This window comes from Alternaria arborescens, assembly GCF_004154835.1.
Source record: "Alternaria arborescens strain FERA 675 chromosome Unknown contig_14, whole genome shotgun sequence".
NCBI classification, from domain to species: domain Eukaryota; kingdom Fungi; phylum Ascomycota; class Dothideomycetes; order Pleosporales; family Pleosporaceae; genus Alternaria; species Alternaria arborescens.
In genome coordinates, this window is record NW_021167869.1 from 577,043 (window position 1) to 593,332 (window position 16,290).

At 52.0% G+C, this 16,290-nt stretch overlaps 6 protein-coding genes across 6 annotated transcripts; 3 read left to right on the plus strand and 3 right to left on the minus strand.

Annotated features, from left to right (window-relative positions):
• Window positions 1–1,594: 1,594 nt before the first annotated feature.
• Window positions 1,595–3,103, plus strand: AA0111_g6675 (hypothetical protein; the record flags this gene model as incomplete). Its single annotated transcript, XM_028652923.1, has 6 exons — window positions 1,595–1,742; window positions 1,796–1,818; window positions 1,901–2,129; window positions 2,181–2,280; window positions 2,337–2,609; window positions 2,665–3,103. The coding sequence occupies 6 exons, from the start codon at window positions 1,595–1,597 to the stop codon at window positions 3,101–3,103; spliced, it is 1,212 nt and encodes a 403-aa protein (XP_028505828.1).
• Window positions 3,104–3,523: 420 nt separating this feature from the next.
• Window positions 3,524–4,661, minus strand: AA0111_g6676 (hypothetical protein; the record flags this gene model as incomplete). Its single annotated transcript, XM_028652924.1, has 2 exons — window positions 3,524–4,294; window positions 4,344–4,661. The coding sequence occupies 2 exons, from the start codon at window positions 4,659–4,661 to the stop codon at window positions 3,524–3,526; spliced, it is 1,089 nt and encodes a 362-aa protein (XP_028505827.1).
• A 328-nt stretch (window positions 4,662–4,989) lies between these two features.
• AA0111_g6677 (hypothetical protein) lies at window positions 4,990–6,441 on the plus strand (the record flags this gene model as incomplete). Its single annotated transcript, XM_028652925.1, has 2 exons — window positions 4,990–5,428; window positions 5,480–6,441. 2 exons carry the CDS (start codon window positions 4,990–4,992, stop codon window positions 6,439–6,441), a joined length of 1,401 nt encoding a protein of 466 aa, XP_028505826.1.
• A 568-nt stretch (window positions 6,442–7,009) lies between these two features.
• AA0111_g6678 (hypothetical protein) lies at window positions 7,010–7,618 on the minus strand (the record flags this gene model as incomplete). The annotated part of the gene is made up of 2 exons (XM_028652926.1): window positions 7,010–7,353; window positions 7,408–7,618. The coding sequence occupies 2 exons, from the start codon at window positions 7,616–7,618 to the stop codon at window positions 7,010–7,012; spliced, it is 555 nt and encodes a 184-aa protein (XP_028505702.1).
• A 535-nt stretch (window positions 7,619–8,153) lies between these two features.
• AA0111_g6679 (hypothetical protein) lies at window positions 8,154–9,015 on the plus strand (the record flags this gene model as incomplete). Its single annotated transcript, XM_028652927.1, has 3 exons — window positions 8,154–8,188; window positions 8,248–8,924; window positions 8,990–9,015. 3 exons carry the CDS (start codon window positions 8,154–8,156, stop codon window positions 9,013–9,015), a joined length of 738 nt encoding a protein of 245 aa, XP_028505821.1.
• A 699-nt stretch (window positions 9,016–9,714) lies between these two features.
• Window positions 9,715–15,441, minus strand: AA0111_g6680 (hypothetical protein; the record flags this gene model as incomplete). The annotated part of the gene is made up of 5 exons (XM_028652929.1): window positions 9,715–9,771; window positions 9,821–10,227; window positions 10,281–11,634; window positions 11,688–14,788; window positions 14,838–15,441. 5 exons carry the CDS (start codon window positions 15,439–15,441, stop codon window positions 9,715–9,717), a joined length of 5,523 nt encoding a protein of 1,840 aa, XP_028505630.1.
• Window positions 15,442–16,290: the final 849 nt, after the last annotated feature.

Consider the following 16,290-nt stretch of genomic DNA (forward strand, 5'->3'; position numbering starts at 1 on the left):
TGTCCGGGTGCGGGATTGAGGGGAAGGGCGTCAGGCTTCTGGAAATACATCGGTACCAGCTATATTCTGCTTGTAGTCCGATGAACATGATGAATCGACCAATTGGTACCTGGTACCAGGTGCTTTGACAGGCATTCATTCTTAGGCAATATGCATTAAGGAGGCTAATAAAAGTTTTGGTCGGAGACCCTGTCCACGGAGAGAAGCTCTGGAGTCCTGGACTACGAACGGGAGGGGGGAATAAGGTAGGCGGCCCGCCTGGTCACGCTATCTCGGGACAACTGCCAAAGGCCGGATAATTGAAGTCTCCGCGGGAGCGGCTTGGTCGCGCCTAAACGATTAGCGCGAACAACTAGCGCCTGCCAATACTCGACCACCGTCCCGTTTACTCATCTAACATGCGACCACCTACTTCGTCTGTGGCAGGTCCGCATTTCGCCTAACAAATTACCTACCTAATCCTCCGACTGCCACTGCACTGGTAGCTTTCCGATGGCTTTTACTTTGATACGCGACACGGGAGCAACACGCATATCTCACGAGAACATTTGCGCAGCGCTGTGCGACGCAGCTGAGCAGTACTGTTCTCGTGACTAACAGATGGAGGACAGTCGTGATGGTGATTGGCACAGAACCAGAATCCCCACTATGGAAGGAAGAGGTCTGAGACTGGCCCATGACTAGGGTATGTTCGTTTAGACAACGCGCAGCTTATCTCCATCTCCGTGCACAAGACTACACTCGTCTCGACTATGAGCCATTGACGGGAACGCATGACAGTTCTACGTAAAGGGAAAGTCGCTACGGTAATCCAATATTCCTTCAGTAAAACAGCACTTTGCGTCCGGAAAGCGTTGCTTCCATGTGTAGGCACCTACTCCTACTCAGACTGCGAATCGCGCAGAGTAACTTCTACGGGAAGTTGTTGTTGGAACTCCGTCTCCCAAGAGCGGAACTGATCGTCCGCAGTCTGTATGTTCCTTGTTTATGATCGTGGTTTTAGCCCTGGATCACTGAGTGGACGGTCCGGACCGTTCGGAATCCGCAGTGTCGATTGAGGAGGTTGTATCGTCGATACGTTCTGTTGCTGCGCAGTCGTGTCTTGCATGCATTCTCTCTTGCGCATGAAGAAAGCAATGAAAGTATCTGTCTTGATGCTCAAGACGTAGCAGTTGAGCGGCACGTCAGAAGATGAAGGATTAGACTTTGCGACTGCAGAGCCACTGATGACCTCGAGAACGGCTCGGCACTGAAACCGCCACTCCGGTTATTCCTAAGCTGCACGACCCTGCCGAGCCGTCGTGTCTACACTAAAGTTGCGTACCATGCATATACGGAAGTGCAATTATTGGTCAAAGCCAGTATTACTCGAGACATGTGTTCGCTTGCTCCCAGTTCAGGATCTTTACAATCTGCATGTGCCTAAGTGCTACTTTAGAAACAGCCTGCAGAAAGTGTTCCTGAACAATGCTCTAATAGCCTGGACACCTACGTCCAAGCAACAAGATCTACTCATCGCTTTCTCGTCGATTGCACAACCGTTGACATGGAGTACCATGCCATTGTTTCGAGACAGGAAGGGGGGCCGCCGATGATGCCAGCTCGGTCACCAGAATACATGGCGGAGAACCAGGCTGGACGCCTGCTGGCAGTGGAAGGTTCCCTGTTTGCGTTGTCGACAGCCGCTATATTGATGCGATTCTATGTCCGGATCTTCATGCTGAAGACGTTTGGTTGGGATGGTACGTATGATCCACCGATCCGAAGTCGTGGCAGACATGACTGACTGTAACAGACATTATGATGGCGATTGCTTTGGTAGGTTTTCATACTCCTACTACGCATGCGTTCTGGTGCGAAGTCACTGAGGAAGGGTCGGTTGCTGATTATAACCTTACAGGCTCTTAGTTCCACCACCTTGGGACTTTTCTTAAAGGTCATCGGTCTGGGTCTCGGAAAACACGCCGAAGCCTTCCCACTGGAGAACATATTCCCATTCTTCAAAATCATGTACTTCTACTCGATATTCATCATCGCTGCCTACAGCTTCATCAAGCTCTCCATCGGCTTCTTCTTGTTGCGACTTGCGGACCGAACCAAATGGCGGCCTTTCCTTATCGGCATGCTGGGTAAGTTAACATGCCTGAACTTCGAATATCAAGCAACTGACAAACAAATAGTCTTCATCGGTGTTTTTACCATTGGTTCGACTTTTGCTATCATTTTCCAATGTATTCCGGTGCAAGCAGGGTGGGACTACACCCTACGCCCACCGACCGGGTACGCATTCCATCTACGCCCTATATCGTCCACGATATATACTAACACGATTGCAGAACTGCAAAATGCTACGACGCTAATATATTTAAGAACGTTGGTGTCTTCAACTCGTCCATCAACATCGCCACCGATCTGCTTTTCGCTCTGATTCCCATACCAATGGTGTGGCGGTTGCAGGTTACAATCCAAACGCGCATTGGGTTGGCAGTCATCCTGAGTCTGGGACTTTTCGCCTCTGCAATAGCCATCTACAAAACACCGATGCAGTACAACTTCTTCAAAATTACGGATTGGTCCGGTGACGGAGCATGGTATTATATCTGGCAGCAGTACGTGCTCATACTTTCCAACTCAACTATAAGCTTCGACTAACACTTCAAATAGAGTCGAGATGCACGTGGGCATCATCGCTGCCTGTCTACCTACCATGAAACCCCTTTTCGCGAACTTCTTCGGCCAAATGCGTTCCCTCGCTACAAAAGGCCGCACCACTGGGTCCAACGGCCTCAACAGCACGCCTTTCCGTTCCAATGGATACATGAAGCAAGATGACATGCGCCCCGGTAACTCATTCGCTATGAAAAACATGAGTGAAAATTCCTCGTCGACCGGCCGGGACCCGTATACTGAGGACGCTGTGCTGGGTAAGGATACATATCATGCCGAGGCAGGACGGGGAAGGGGAATGAGCAGACCGAGGAGTCAAGCTGGAGAGAGCGATGAGAGTATCTTGGATCATGATGTTGGCAGGGGTAACAGGATGAGTGTGCTCCCCAGGGGTATGACGATCGTAAGGACAACCGAGGTAAACATCTCGAGGTAGCCTGAATTACGACGCTGGCAAGTTGTACATATTCGATCGGTCTAGTTGTTGCTGTATTGCATTGCGAGAGATACCCTTGGCAACAGCCCTTCTTCATTGCGCGATGTTTGTAGGAGTACATAGTAACGGTCGTCTCATATGTGGCGCATTCTCTTGAGTATAAAAATTTCATCAAATTCTAGTCTATCGTATAAATCGTATCTATAGTCTTTCTATGCCGTCGAACGTTTCAGTCTATGGTGATGCCTTGGGATAATTCTCTCCCCCACATAGTCTGTCTACGCCGCAGCCACTGCCGTGCGCACATCATCAAAAGGATTTGGTATCTACTGCGCCGCAACATAGGCGGTCCCAACTCCCAGGAACCAGGAACCAGGAACCAGGAATGATCTTCCCGAGACCAAATTTCGGCAATCCCATTTATTTCTTGGTCTGGACTTCAATTCCAGCAGCGCCACTCTTGTACGCCTCGTAGCCTTCCTTGGCGGCAGCCTGGACAGTGGTCTTGCCCTCTACAATGCTCTTGCACTTGCTCAGGATATTGGACCAGTCCTCGAAAACTGTGAATGGCACGTCCTCGCGCGCGCAGTAGCTGATCAGGTCGTGACCCTTCTTGGCGAAGAGCAAGTCTGTTTCGCGTGCTGCAGAGAGATCTGATACACCGTCGCCAGCGTAGAACATTGTTGGTCGGAGGTCCCCGGGCAGACTGGAGTACTTTCGTAGCTCGATGGACTTGTCGTGACCAAAACCGGACTCGGGGTGCTTGAAGAGGATTGTCCATCCACCCTCTTCGTTGATGTTCTTTCCTTGCCTGGGGCCGACGTGGTTGCCCAAGACCTGCATCTTGCTTGCATCTGGGCCGACCAACTTCTCCAACAAGGCCTTGATTACGGGCTCCATTCCCGAACTCAGTACCACGACTGGGATGTTGTTCTCCAGCGACCACTCGAAGAAGGCCTTGAATCCGGGGTCCAACTTGATGTTGTCGACGAGGTATTGGATGCATTGGTCGTAGGGCTTTGTGACACTGTCCATCATATCTTGGAAGGAGTCGCGGAAAGTGATTTCGTTGTTGAGGCAGGCGATATTTCCGGCGCGGCGCTTGTCGCGGCCGTAGCCAATGTTGTCGGTCATGAAGTCATTGGAGTCTTGGAGGGTGATTGTGCCGTCAAAGTCGGTGAAGAAGATGAACTAGGCGTTGTCAGTATAAGAGATAGCCAAGACGATTGAGAAGTTGTACCTTTGGGTTGCTCTTCATGGCAGGCAGTTCTGCCAAATCAATCTGTGTGGAACCCATGGTGTATGTGACGGAAACGAGCGACTGTGTTGCTGGTTCTATGTCCTGACTGTGGAAGTAGAAGTAAAGGGCGCTCGGCGATATCAACAACTTCTCAAAGATTAGATGGAGGGGCACTAGGGAAGCCCTGAAACGGAATGCCGGCAAACGTGCAAGTAAGGGACGCTGGCTAAAGGGCCAGTCATCGTCATGCCGCAGCCCCACGCGCCTTGGCACGTCGCCTGCGCTCGATGCGACGCCGCCCGCTTCGGGGGTCCGCATTTTGGCCCTTTTTCGTCATTCGTCATACAGCTCAGGCGCTCTTCATGTGAGGGTAGAGACAAGAATGAGGCCACTGCTTCAGCATGCTTCACGTTCGGTTGTCGCCAATACGGTAGCGCCTTCGTCACCATCTCTGAGCAATGTTGCTCGCAGCGCATCGTCCGTCTTGTCGAGGTGTCGCCATCGCACAGCTCCTGGTGCGTTGAGGTGGCATGCAAAGACGCCGTTGAGCGCCAACCCATCTGCACAATGGTCGCAACGTACTTTCACAAGCTCAACAAGATGGAGGGAACAAGGAAGACCACCAAAGCCATCGGATCCCATCGCAATGCCGCCGCCCGCAAACGACTCCAATCCTATACAGCAACCTCCGACCAAGCTATCAGGAGCCCCGCCATCACCAGAGGATCAGGAGCGGTTAGAGAGGAGACTCAATGCTATACTCGAGGATCAAATGGCTATCAAACGAGCCGCAGAAACTTCCGTGGCCGCATTGCAAGAACCGCCCGCTCCCAAGATTGAACAGCCTCCTCCAAAAGAATCGGAACCACCCACAAAGGACGAGCCCTTGGATAATATTGCTCGCGTACCGGACGAACACCTGCCTTCGCATCAAGAGAAGCAGCGATGGAGCCTCTCAAAACGCTTCTCCAATGCCATGGATGAGCTGCTACCGAAGCTTGCCGTCGTCACACAAAAGGTCAATACATACACTGGAACCGACTACTCTGGCGTGGAGGCACTCAGGAGGGAAATCAAAGAGCAGGGTATATGCAATCATCTTGTACCGCTCCGACGCAGCAGCTAACACCGTGCAGAGAAACTTGTCAAGGCCCGCCGTCTAGCCATCGACTCCGCTAAACAAGCCCTCGACACCGCCCTCGCCCACCAAGCTACCTCGCAAAAAGAAGTCGTCGCTCTCCTGGAGCGTAAACATTCATGGTCAAATGGCGACCTTGAACGCTACATGGCCCTCATTCGCTCCGAACACATCAATGATCAAGCCGTTCGGGAAGCCAAGGACGCCGTTGCAAACGCCGAAAATGCTTTGGAAGACGCGCGAGCACAACTGGAAAAGAGGGAACGTGCGCAATACCACGAAGAGCAGATCTGGAGCGACACCATCCGAAGGAACAGTACTTGGGTCACATTTGGCCTCATGGGTGTCAACATCTTCCTGTTGCTACTGAGTTTGGCAATCTTGGAGCCGTGGCGAAGGAGGAGGATGGTCAGGGAAATCAAGAAGGCTTTGGAGGCGCAGCATCAGATTGCTATGGATGCTGCAGCGTCATCGGCTGCTGCTACTGCACTTGTGCCCGCGTCAGCCACGCAAGGTCTAACAGCAATCGAGGAAGAGATCGACAGGGTTGTTGATCGTACAGACGCACCTGCCAAGGCACCGCTCGTGGTTGCCGAGGAGGTCGTTGAGGAGTCCCCAACAGCGGGAACAAACATCGTATCGTCGGTCGAACCTGAACTCGTTCCCGAAGTCGTCCAGGAATCCGCTGTAACTGTTGAAGCTGAGGCTCTTACTCCTGAAGAAGAGACCCTGACACCAGAGGAACGTGTTACCATTGCTGAAGAAATCTCGTCATCTCACACCACTCCCCCCTCCAAACTAGAAAGCTGGCAGCAAAAGGCTAGCTTCATAGCACATGACATTGTTAGCGATCGCGTCATTTCAATGCGGCGGATCGACTATACCAGCGCCATCCTCCAAGGCGCTGCGGCTGGGGCTGTCATCACAGCGAGCATCATTGCTATGCTGAGGCCGAATTGAAGTATCTAGCTTTTGTACGAATAGTATTTATATCTGAAGAATGTATATAATCCATCAATTGAGGCGTTGCCATTCGCCTCAATTGCTTGTACAATGTCTTGTAGTGCATTATTCTCCTCACTAATTATACCAACCAGGAAGTCGAGCTTCTCCATGCGTGGCACAACCACCACTTTGATCGCATTTACGACCCAATATGTGCAACGTTGTCGCGAAAACGACTATGGGTTTCCACATATCCCCCCTTGCACGACATTTCATGGCAGACCGAAGACCTTGATATGGATCAACATCAGCTGCGCAAGCAGCAATTTGTTAGATCTTCTTCAGCTCATGTAGTGCGTTGTCACGAGCATGGGCCAGAGCCGCTGTTTCTATCCCTTAAGACAACCCTCTGGTTGTGTTTGGCTTCAGAGGCACACCTAAGTACTGCCGAGCAGTACAGAGAGGAGTGCCAGGAGCAAGGACATGGTGTCGGTCAAGCAGCACGCAGTGATGTCTAGGGCCCGTATCCAGTATCCGACAGCCAAGCTTAGCAGATGAAAAAAACGCAGAGCCTCAAGTCTGCCTACTCGCTCATGTCCTCACTCTCGTTGTCGTCGTCAATCCTAGCAAGCACCTCTTCCTCTACTTTCCTCTCTTTATCAACTGCCTTCTCCACTTTCTGTAGCATGGGCAGCTCTCCGACGCCATCCCAGGCTCTTGCTCTCTTGATAATGTGCTGTGACCGTCGGATAACCTCCTGTTCCGCCTTTTTGATGGTACCACTAACCCGCACGACTTTTATCACGACAGGTATATCGAGAGGTTTGGGAAGGTGAGTGATGTATGTGAGAGCTGCCCAGACCATTTGGTAGTGGTCTCGTGGACATCGTATTATGGCGGTGCTGGTTGAGGGAGAGCAATAATTGACTGTGCACGTCATTAGCACGGCGATCAAAATCCCTCGAGGCCTTTGCAATATACCTTTCAGTCCCGAAGACACCATACCCGAGCCATAGTCGCCAAACAGCTCTTCAACACCGTCCCGTATCATACGTATGATAAGGCCCTGCTTAAGGGCATCGGGCGTCGGCGAGTGAATTTGAATGGCGTCCGAAAGTTGCGTCTTGCTCTTCGCGGGAGGCTCCGGATATAGGAAGTTGACTACCAGGTAGCGGTTTTTTACGCGCACCATGCTGGCTCAAACTGTGTTGTGTGTCTCTGCGTAGCGGTGGAGTATGCGCGAGCTGGGAGAGTGTGGGGTGTCCAAGTGAAAGGCAAACGAAACACGGAAATTAAAATGACAGGCAGACCCTCGCTGCTACGCGATCGTAACCACCGCAACTGGAAGACTTCGAAATTGATACCTGCGACAACTCCCGTTTACGCGCATGGAAGACGCGAAGTTGACTAAAATCGCAAGCAAGCCCCATCAATCAATCGCAAGCGCAATCCATGCATTAGCGCATGAGGCGTGAACCGTCTTGGCTATGACGCACATGGCTAGAGGCAGCATCCCCAGCTTTAGTGGCACTCCTTCCGCAGCAGCACCAACACCATCAACGGCTACCACTACAACAGACCCACATCATCATCATCACCACCACGCTCTAGTCTCTCGAGGACTCATCTCCTACTCGAAGTCTCCTTCGAATCCCAAATCACGCAAACAATCGAAAGCGCCCGCGGCTACGCGCAGAGCCCTTGATCTTCCTCCGCCAACCTTGAACATGGCGTCTTCGTCTTCTTCCACGCCGCTGCTCTAGTATGGCCTCTCTAATACATGATACAAATTGGAAACACCATTAACTGATTAAATCACAGCGCATGCATAGCTCACAACACAACCGTCTTGACCGAACACACCGCCTCGGCCTCCTCTAATGCCTCCTCTCTCGTCTCTCTCGTCCTCCCACGCATCGCCCACGACAAATCCGCCCACAAAACCATCGATCAATCCAAGTTCTTCATTCATTGCCTCGTCAAGTCGCCTTCAGACTTCCCCAACAATCAGTCCACGGCCGGCGGCCTCACCTTCCTCGTTATCGCTGAACGCGACCTCGGCCAGCGCATACCCTTTGGCTTCCTGACGAACCTCGAGAAGAAGTTCTTTGCTGAATTCGAGCCTGGAAGCACAAACTTCCATGACTTGCCGCCGTATGGGTGCGCGAGTTTCAACGGCGCGTTGAAGAGGATGATGGTAGAGCAGGGTGGTACTCAGGCTGGACAACAGGATGCGCTCAGGACGGCGCAGCGCGAGATCGAGGGCGTAAGGGAAATCATGACAGAGAACATTGAACGTGTGCTGGAGAGGGGCGAACACATGAGTGTCCTGGTTGATAAGACTGGCAGACTGGGTGAGAATGCGAGGGACTTCAGGGTCAGGTCACGGACGCTAAAGAGGAGGATGTGGTGGAAGAACGTCAAATTGATGGTACTGCTAACGCTGGTTGTCATCTTTTTGATCTACCTATTTGTCGGCTTCGGCTGTGGTCTTCCTGGTAAGTTCACTGAACATGGCAGAATCTCGTTAGTTTGTCTCGAATCACCAGCTAACGAACATCAGGTTGGGGGCGATGCCTCGGCCACTAGACTCCTGCCACTGCTGGCACAATACCATTGCTTTCCGAAAAGCGACAAGGATTTCACGAAGCATATACGACGTGTTCAGAGAGATCGATGTTCTTACGCAAAGTCCGACGACTTCGCGCAACGTGGGAAATCTGTTTCCATTGTATACACCAAGGGCGAGGCGTCTGGCGTCTTCCCTCTTCCCGGCAGTAGTGATGACTGCCTTTATTCCCAATTCCATTGTGTTTGACCCCCCCGTTCCATCGACTCCAAAACCATGCAGATCCCTATCCATAATACCGCCGATAATTACCCAGTCCGATTGATGTACCGATCTTCCTCTCAACTCCGATCCATATTCCCAACCTCGATCAGAGGACCCACCCAAACGCCAAAAGAAAACGAAATAAAAATGAAATGACTTTCCCCCTCTTTGAAAATATACAAGAATAACACCGAAACGTGCTGCAGAAAAAGTGAAATAGCTTCCCCCCATCCTGATGTTGATAATTATACATCATATATATGCCGTTAACCCGTGGCCAAAACTCCGTGGAAATGCTTTTGAGTATCTATCTACAATCTTTGCTGATGATGCTCGTCTATGTCATGGTATAAACTCGAAAGGAAAGTATGCGGAAGGAAAACTTTTTGTTGCTTTCTTCGTTTTCGTGAAAACCGTCAAACGCCTGCCATGAAGTCGTGCGCTGGATGATCTGATTAGGGAGCCATGACCATAGCGAGAAGCGCCATACGGGTGTACAGGCCGTATCTCATCTGCGATGCTGTTAGCTGAGATGTCCTTCTGAATCAGGGTTAGACTTACCTGTCTGAAGTAGGCTGCCCTTGGGTCAAAGTCCACCTCCTCGTTAATCTCGTTGTTCCTTGGGAGCGGATGCATGACAATCATGTTCGCCTTGGCTCCCTTCAGTAGCTTGTTGTCAATGACAAACGCATCCTTGACAGCCTCGTAGCTGGCAACATCTGGGAAGCGCTCTTTCTGTACACGAGTGCAGTACATGACATCCGATGACGCGACGATGTCGTCGGTCAGCTCAGTGGTGACCTTGTTCAGCTGACCGCGGGCCTTCAGTGCATCAGTGACACCACTAGGCATGGGTAGAGACGAGGGCGACACAAGGTTGATGGTGACATCGTAGTGAGAAAGGAGCTCGCAGAGGGAGTGGACTGTTCGGCCATACTTCAGGTCACCAACGAAGGTGATGTTGAGGCCTAAAAGGAGTCAGTGTATGTCTCACATAAGGTTCGTACACGGAAATTCTTACCGTTCACTGTGCCCAATTCCTCTCGGATGGTGAAGATGTCCAGAAGAGCCTGGGTTGGGTGCTCACGGCTACCGTTACCAGCGTTGATGATAGGCACATCGGAGAACTTGGTAGCAATGTTGATCGACTCCTCCGACGGATGACGCAGGACAATGGCATCACCGTAGCAGCCCAGAGTGCGGATAGTGTCTGCAATGGATTCGCCCTTTTGTGTAGACGACACCAATTCATTGATGACGACGACCTCACCACCGAGACGTTTCATAGCCGCATCGAAGGAAGCGGAAGTCCTAGTTGATGGTTCGCAGAACAAAGTGCAGAGAACGCGACCCTTGAGGATATCAAGACAACCCTGGCGCTGAGTACCGAGACGCATCTCTTGCGCGATGGTGAACAGCAGATGAAGGTCTGCACGGGTAAATTGCTTGACAGAGGTAATGTGTTCCCTCTTGAATGGAGACCTTGCAAGAAGTTGCTGCAGCGACAGCGAGCCGTTGAGCTTAGACAAAGGCCCTGAAGATGCATCGTGGGCTCCGGGAGCTGCAGCAAACTCCTGGAAATCTACCTTGCTGATCTCCATGTCGTAGTGGCGGGCGATAGCCTCAATCAACAACTTCGCGTTCTTCACGTTGGTCACCAGAGGAGTCTGGTAGTCAACGGCCATACGACGGGTACGGTATCCTCTGCTCATGTAGTTGGCAGGTCGGCGGAAACGGTTGCTGGATGGCAAGTTGATGTACAAGTCGATGAGGTTGTTTGACAAGTGCTGGGTGAGCGAGTACTCTTGCTTCTGCTCGTCGTGTTCACCAGTGGACAATACTTCCAAGAACTTAACGGGAATACCGTGCTCTTGAATGTAGTCAGCAGTTCCAGCAGTGGCGAAGAGGTTGTAGCCCATCTTGTGCAGACGCTCGATTGAAGGCAACATCTCCAATTTGTCCTTGAATGAACCAATAGACAGCAAGATGTTCTTCTTCGGCAGCCTGAAGCCAGTGGCAATGAGACCCTTGATGTAGGCTTCGTACTTGGTACGACCGAAGCAGGCAACCTCACCAGTGGAAGCCATCTCCACACCAAGGACAGGATCAGCACCGGAAAGACGAGAGAACGAGAACTGGGGAACCTTGACACCAACGTACTCGGCCGGGATGTTAGTGGGTGGGTACTCAGTCACAGGTAGGCCTGACATGGCCTTGGTAGCCATCTCGATCAAATCGACACCCATGACCTTGGAGACGAATGGGAAGGATCGGGAAGCGCGGACGTTGCACTCGATAACCTTGATCTCGTTATCCTTGGCAATGAACTGGATATTGTAAGGTCCAGTTATGTTTAGTGCAGCTCCTATCTTGCGCTGATCATGGGTTAGTAAATGCGTGGTAGATGTATATAGCTGGAAAAACTTACAGTGGCATCTTCGATCTGGCGAATAGTCTCTGGGTCAAGGTCTTGAGGAGGAAGAATCAATGTAGCATCACCAGAGTGAACACCAGCATTCTCAACATGCTCAGAGATGAAATGACCAATCATGGTTCCGTTGCGAGCGACGGCATCCATTTCGATCTCCTTCGCGTTCTCGATGTACTTGGTAATGACGACTGGGTGCTCCTTCGAAACGTCGGCAGCTTGATTGAGGTAGTTGGCCAGGTCGTGCTTCGAGTAGACAGTGTTCATGGCAGCTCCAGACAGGACGTACGAGGGACGAACCAAGACAGGGTAGGAAACTCGGTCGCAGAATTCCATCGCCTCGTCAATGCTGGTGAGCTCTTTCCATGCAGGCTGGTCGACATTGATGCGGTCCAACATACGAGAGAACTTGTACCTGTTCTCGGCATTGTCAATCATCTCGGGGGAAGTACCGAGGATCTTGACGTTCATGCGGTGCAGAGGAAGGGCGATGTTGTTACTGGTTTGGCCTCCCATGGAGACAATGACACCGCTGGAGTTCTCAAGGTGGTAGATGTCCAAGACAACCTCTAAGCTGATGTTGTCAAAGTATAGCCTGTCTGCTTCATCGTAGTCGGTAGAAACTGTTTCCGGGTTGTAGTTCAACATGACTGTCTTGAAGCCCTGCTCTCTGAGAGTGCGGATAGCGCGGACTGAGCACCAGTCGAACTCAACTGATGATCCAATGCGGTACACACCTGAACCGAGAACCATGATACCCTTGTCGTTGAAGCTGATGTCGTGCTCCTTGGCGTTGTATGTCAAGTAAAGGTAATTGGTCACGGCGGGGGACTCAGCTGCGACCGTATCAATCTGCTTGACGACAGGGAAGATTCCAGCATCGACACGCACGCGACGGACGGCAAGCTCGTTGGAGGCCCAGAACTTGGCGAGTTGGCGATCGGAGAAACCGAGCTGCTTTGCCTTCTTCAACAGCGGCATGGTGATGCTGAGGGTGTTGTAGCTTGCCATTGATTTCTCGAAGTCGCTAAGAGACTTGAGGCGGTTGAGGAACCACTTGTCAATCTGGGTCATCTCCCAAATCTTTTCAACACTGTATCCAGCCTTCATAGCGTTGGCGATGGCGAAGAGACGCTGGTCGGAAGGTGTCTGCAGCTCCTGATCGATCTCCATCAGGGCTGGAGTTTCGTTGAAACCGAGGTTGCTGGGATCGATCTCGCGAATAGCCTTTTGAATGGCTTCTTCGAACGTTCGACCAATGCTCATAACTTCGCCAACACTCTTCATGGAAGAACCGAGGAGTGTTGAGACACGGGTGAACTTCTTCAAGTCCCAGCGAGGAATCTTCACGACAACATAGTCGAGCGATGGCTCGAAGCAAGCACATGTCACACGTGTGACTGAGTTGGAGATCTCGTTGAGAGGGATGTTCAGACCAAGCTTAGCTGCAACAAAGGCAAGGGGGTAACCTGTCGCCTTGGAGGCAAGAGCGGAAGAACGCGACAGACGGGCGTTGACCTCAATGATGCAGTACTCCTTGGAGAAGGGGTTCAGTGCGTATTGGATGTTGCACTCACCGACAACACCGAGATGGCGAATGACATTGACAGCGGTCGTTCGGAGCATGTTGTAGTCAGTGTCGGACAGAGTTTGCGAGGGAGCAACCACAATGGAATCTCCCGTGTGGATACCGAGCGGATCGAAGTTCTCCATGTTGCAAACTGTGATGCAGTTGTCTCGGCAATCTCGGACAACTTCGTATTCGATCTCCTTCCAGCCCTTCATACTGCGCTCGATGAGAATTTGAGGACTGGCGGCGAAAGCCTTGTTGCAAAGGTCGAGCAGCTCAGCTTCATTGTTTGCAAAGCCACTTCCGAGCCCACCAAGAGCATAGGCAGCTCGGACAATGACGGGAAAGCCGATGTCCTTGACGACGCGCATAGCCTCTTCTACGTTGTTGGCAGATGCAGACTTGGCACATTTCTCGCCAATCGACTCCATGCTACGAGCGAAGAGCTCTCGGTCCTCTGTAGTGATGATGGTGTCAATCGGGGTACCAAGCACTTTGACGCCGAGGCCTTCGAATTCGTCCTTCAGTTGGATACCGACCTGGAGGGCGGTTTGACCACCGAAGGTCACGTAGATACCATCAGGTCGCTCCTTCTGGATGATCTTGCGAACAAAATCTGCGTTGACGGGCAGGAAGTAGACCTTGTCGGCAAGACCCTTGGATGTTTGGATGGTGGCGATGTTGGGGTTGATCAGAATCGTGTAGATTCCCTCTTCCTTCAAAGCCTTAATCGCCTGACTTCCAGAGTAGTCAAACTCTCCAGCCTGTCCAATGCTCAAACCTCCACTGCCGAGGACAAGCACCTTCTTGACGTCCACCCTAGGGGTGAGCTTTCTGTTCTCCTCGAAGGTGCCACCGGGGAATTCGACTGGCTGTGACAAGACTTCGGATGATGTCATTGATTTCTGGATAGTGCTGATGAAGACATCGAAGAGATACTCGGTGTCACGAGGGCCAGGGGTGTGTTCGGGGTGGAATTGCACACTGAAGTAAGGCCTGCGAACGTGTCGGATACCCTCGTTGCTCCCATCGTTAGCGTTGACAAAGAGCTCTTCCCAGCCGTTGGGTAGTGTCTTGGAATCAACGGCATAACCGTGGTTCTGTGACGTGATGTGGCACTTGCCAGTAAGCAAGCTGGTGCAAGGGATGTTGGCACCACGGTTACCGAACTTCATCTTGACTGTATCGGCGCCAGCAGCTCGTGCGAGCAGTTGGTGACCAAGACAGATACCGAAGATGGGTGTTCGCGCTTCGTCCATAGCACTCTTGATATGCTTGACGGTAGACTCCATCATAGCTGGGTCACCGGGACCGTTTGAGATGAAGAGACCATCGTAGTCCTTGCCAGCGAGCGCAGGGAAGTCGTAGTCCCATGGAACCTGCAAGACTTCGACTCCTCTCCGGACCAAGCACCTAAGCTGGTTGTATTTGAGACCGACGTCAACAGTGACGACACGTACGGGACGGCCAGAGGGGTGCTTGAGGGCAGTCGCAGGATCGGGCTTGTAAAGCTTGGGTTCCTTGATGGAGACTATACGGGTGTTAGGATGGGTCTCTGCTGGAGTTCGGGTTTTGCATACCTTCAGCAACCAGATTCTTCTTGTTGGGGTCAAGCCATTCAATCTGCTCGAAGCTACTCCTCCAGTCCACCTCGTCGTCGGCGAGGGTCTGGGTGTTGACTGCACCGTTGGTGAGGGAGGTGGAGGAAGGAGTTGGTCCAGTCCTCTGCATGAGACGTCCCAGCATACTTCCCTCCTCTCTGATGCGCTTCGTCAGCGCTCGTGTGTCGACGCCAGTGATGGCGGGCACGCCCTGCTCCTTGAGCCATGCGCCCAGCGAAGAGGTGGCCAAGTGATGCGAGTATTCCTCGCCAGCGTATGTAGCTACAACCAATCCCGCAATGTGAATCTCGCTGGACTCGAAGTGAGCTGGAACGCCCTCGAGAAGGGCGTCCATCTCTTCCCTCGAGGGCACACCATAGTTGCCTACTAGGGGGAATGTGATGACCAAGATCTGGCCGCGGTAGGAGGGGTCTGTGATTGACTCGGGGTAGCCAACCATGCCCGTCTGGAAGACGAGTTCTCCAGAAATGCTCTTGTCAGCACCGAAGCTGTTTCCGAAGCAGACATAGCCATCTTGAAGCTCAAGAGCCAAGTCGTGGCTTTGGTCGGGCTGTGGAGCCATAATTGAAGGTATAAGTGACAGCTCTAGGGCTATGGAACCCTTGAGAAGCGAGACTGCCAGGCAATTGTAGAGAAGAGAAGAAGTGAAGCCTGAGAAAAAAGTTTCGTAGCCTCACTGCAACGAAAAAAAGTGAGTAGTCTAGCTGCCGCTGTATGGCGGGGTTGATTGGCCCCGCCTTAGCGAATGACGAGTTTGGTCGGCCTTTCTGTGCCCCGCCGAGAGTCAACCACGATCGTAGAGCACCAAAAAATATTGCTCCGATATCGACGTCGACTACGTCCTGGTCCCCTCATCGTGGTGCTCACCAACAGCTGATGTCCAAGTCGTACCGGAACTTGATCGAGATCAAGACAGGTTTGACAGCAGAGTCAGTGAGCGACTTTGGATGATTGAAAATTCGGTGCACTTCACACGAGATCAGCACCTACTGCACATCGAAACCTTCAACAAAGACTTTCTTTTGCAAGGGCTTGCCTGGCGGTGTGAAGACGGAGCTGCATGCATCGCCAAAGCTGCCAATGGTGAGTAGCGGGAACACCTTTAACGAGGTGGAGCTATGATCAGCGCAGGATCCAACGGCTCATGCACGGCGACATCACCGTCTGTCGTGCCTCTGCGCGCAGAGGCATTTGTGTGTGAATGAGCAGATATCGCAGGCCGTGGGAGTCTGAGGTTTTTGAGTCCGACAGCGGCTAGGTGACAAATAAGATGGAGCAATTATCTGAATGTCATGCAGGGCCAGTAGCCTCGCCCTAAGAGCGAAAGACAGGGTTGCCGTCAGGGTATTTATTGATCGAGATCGTCTAGATGCCTTCAGATCGCGGACATTTTGACCGCATCCTGGGGGCT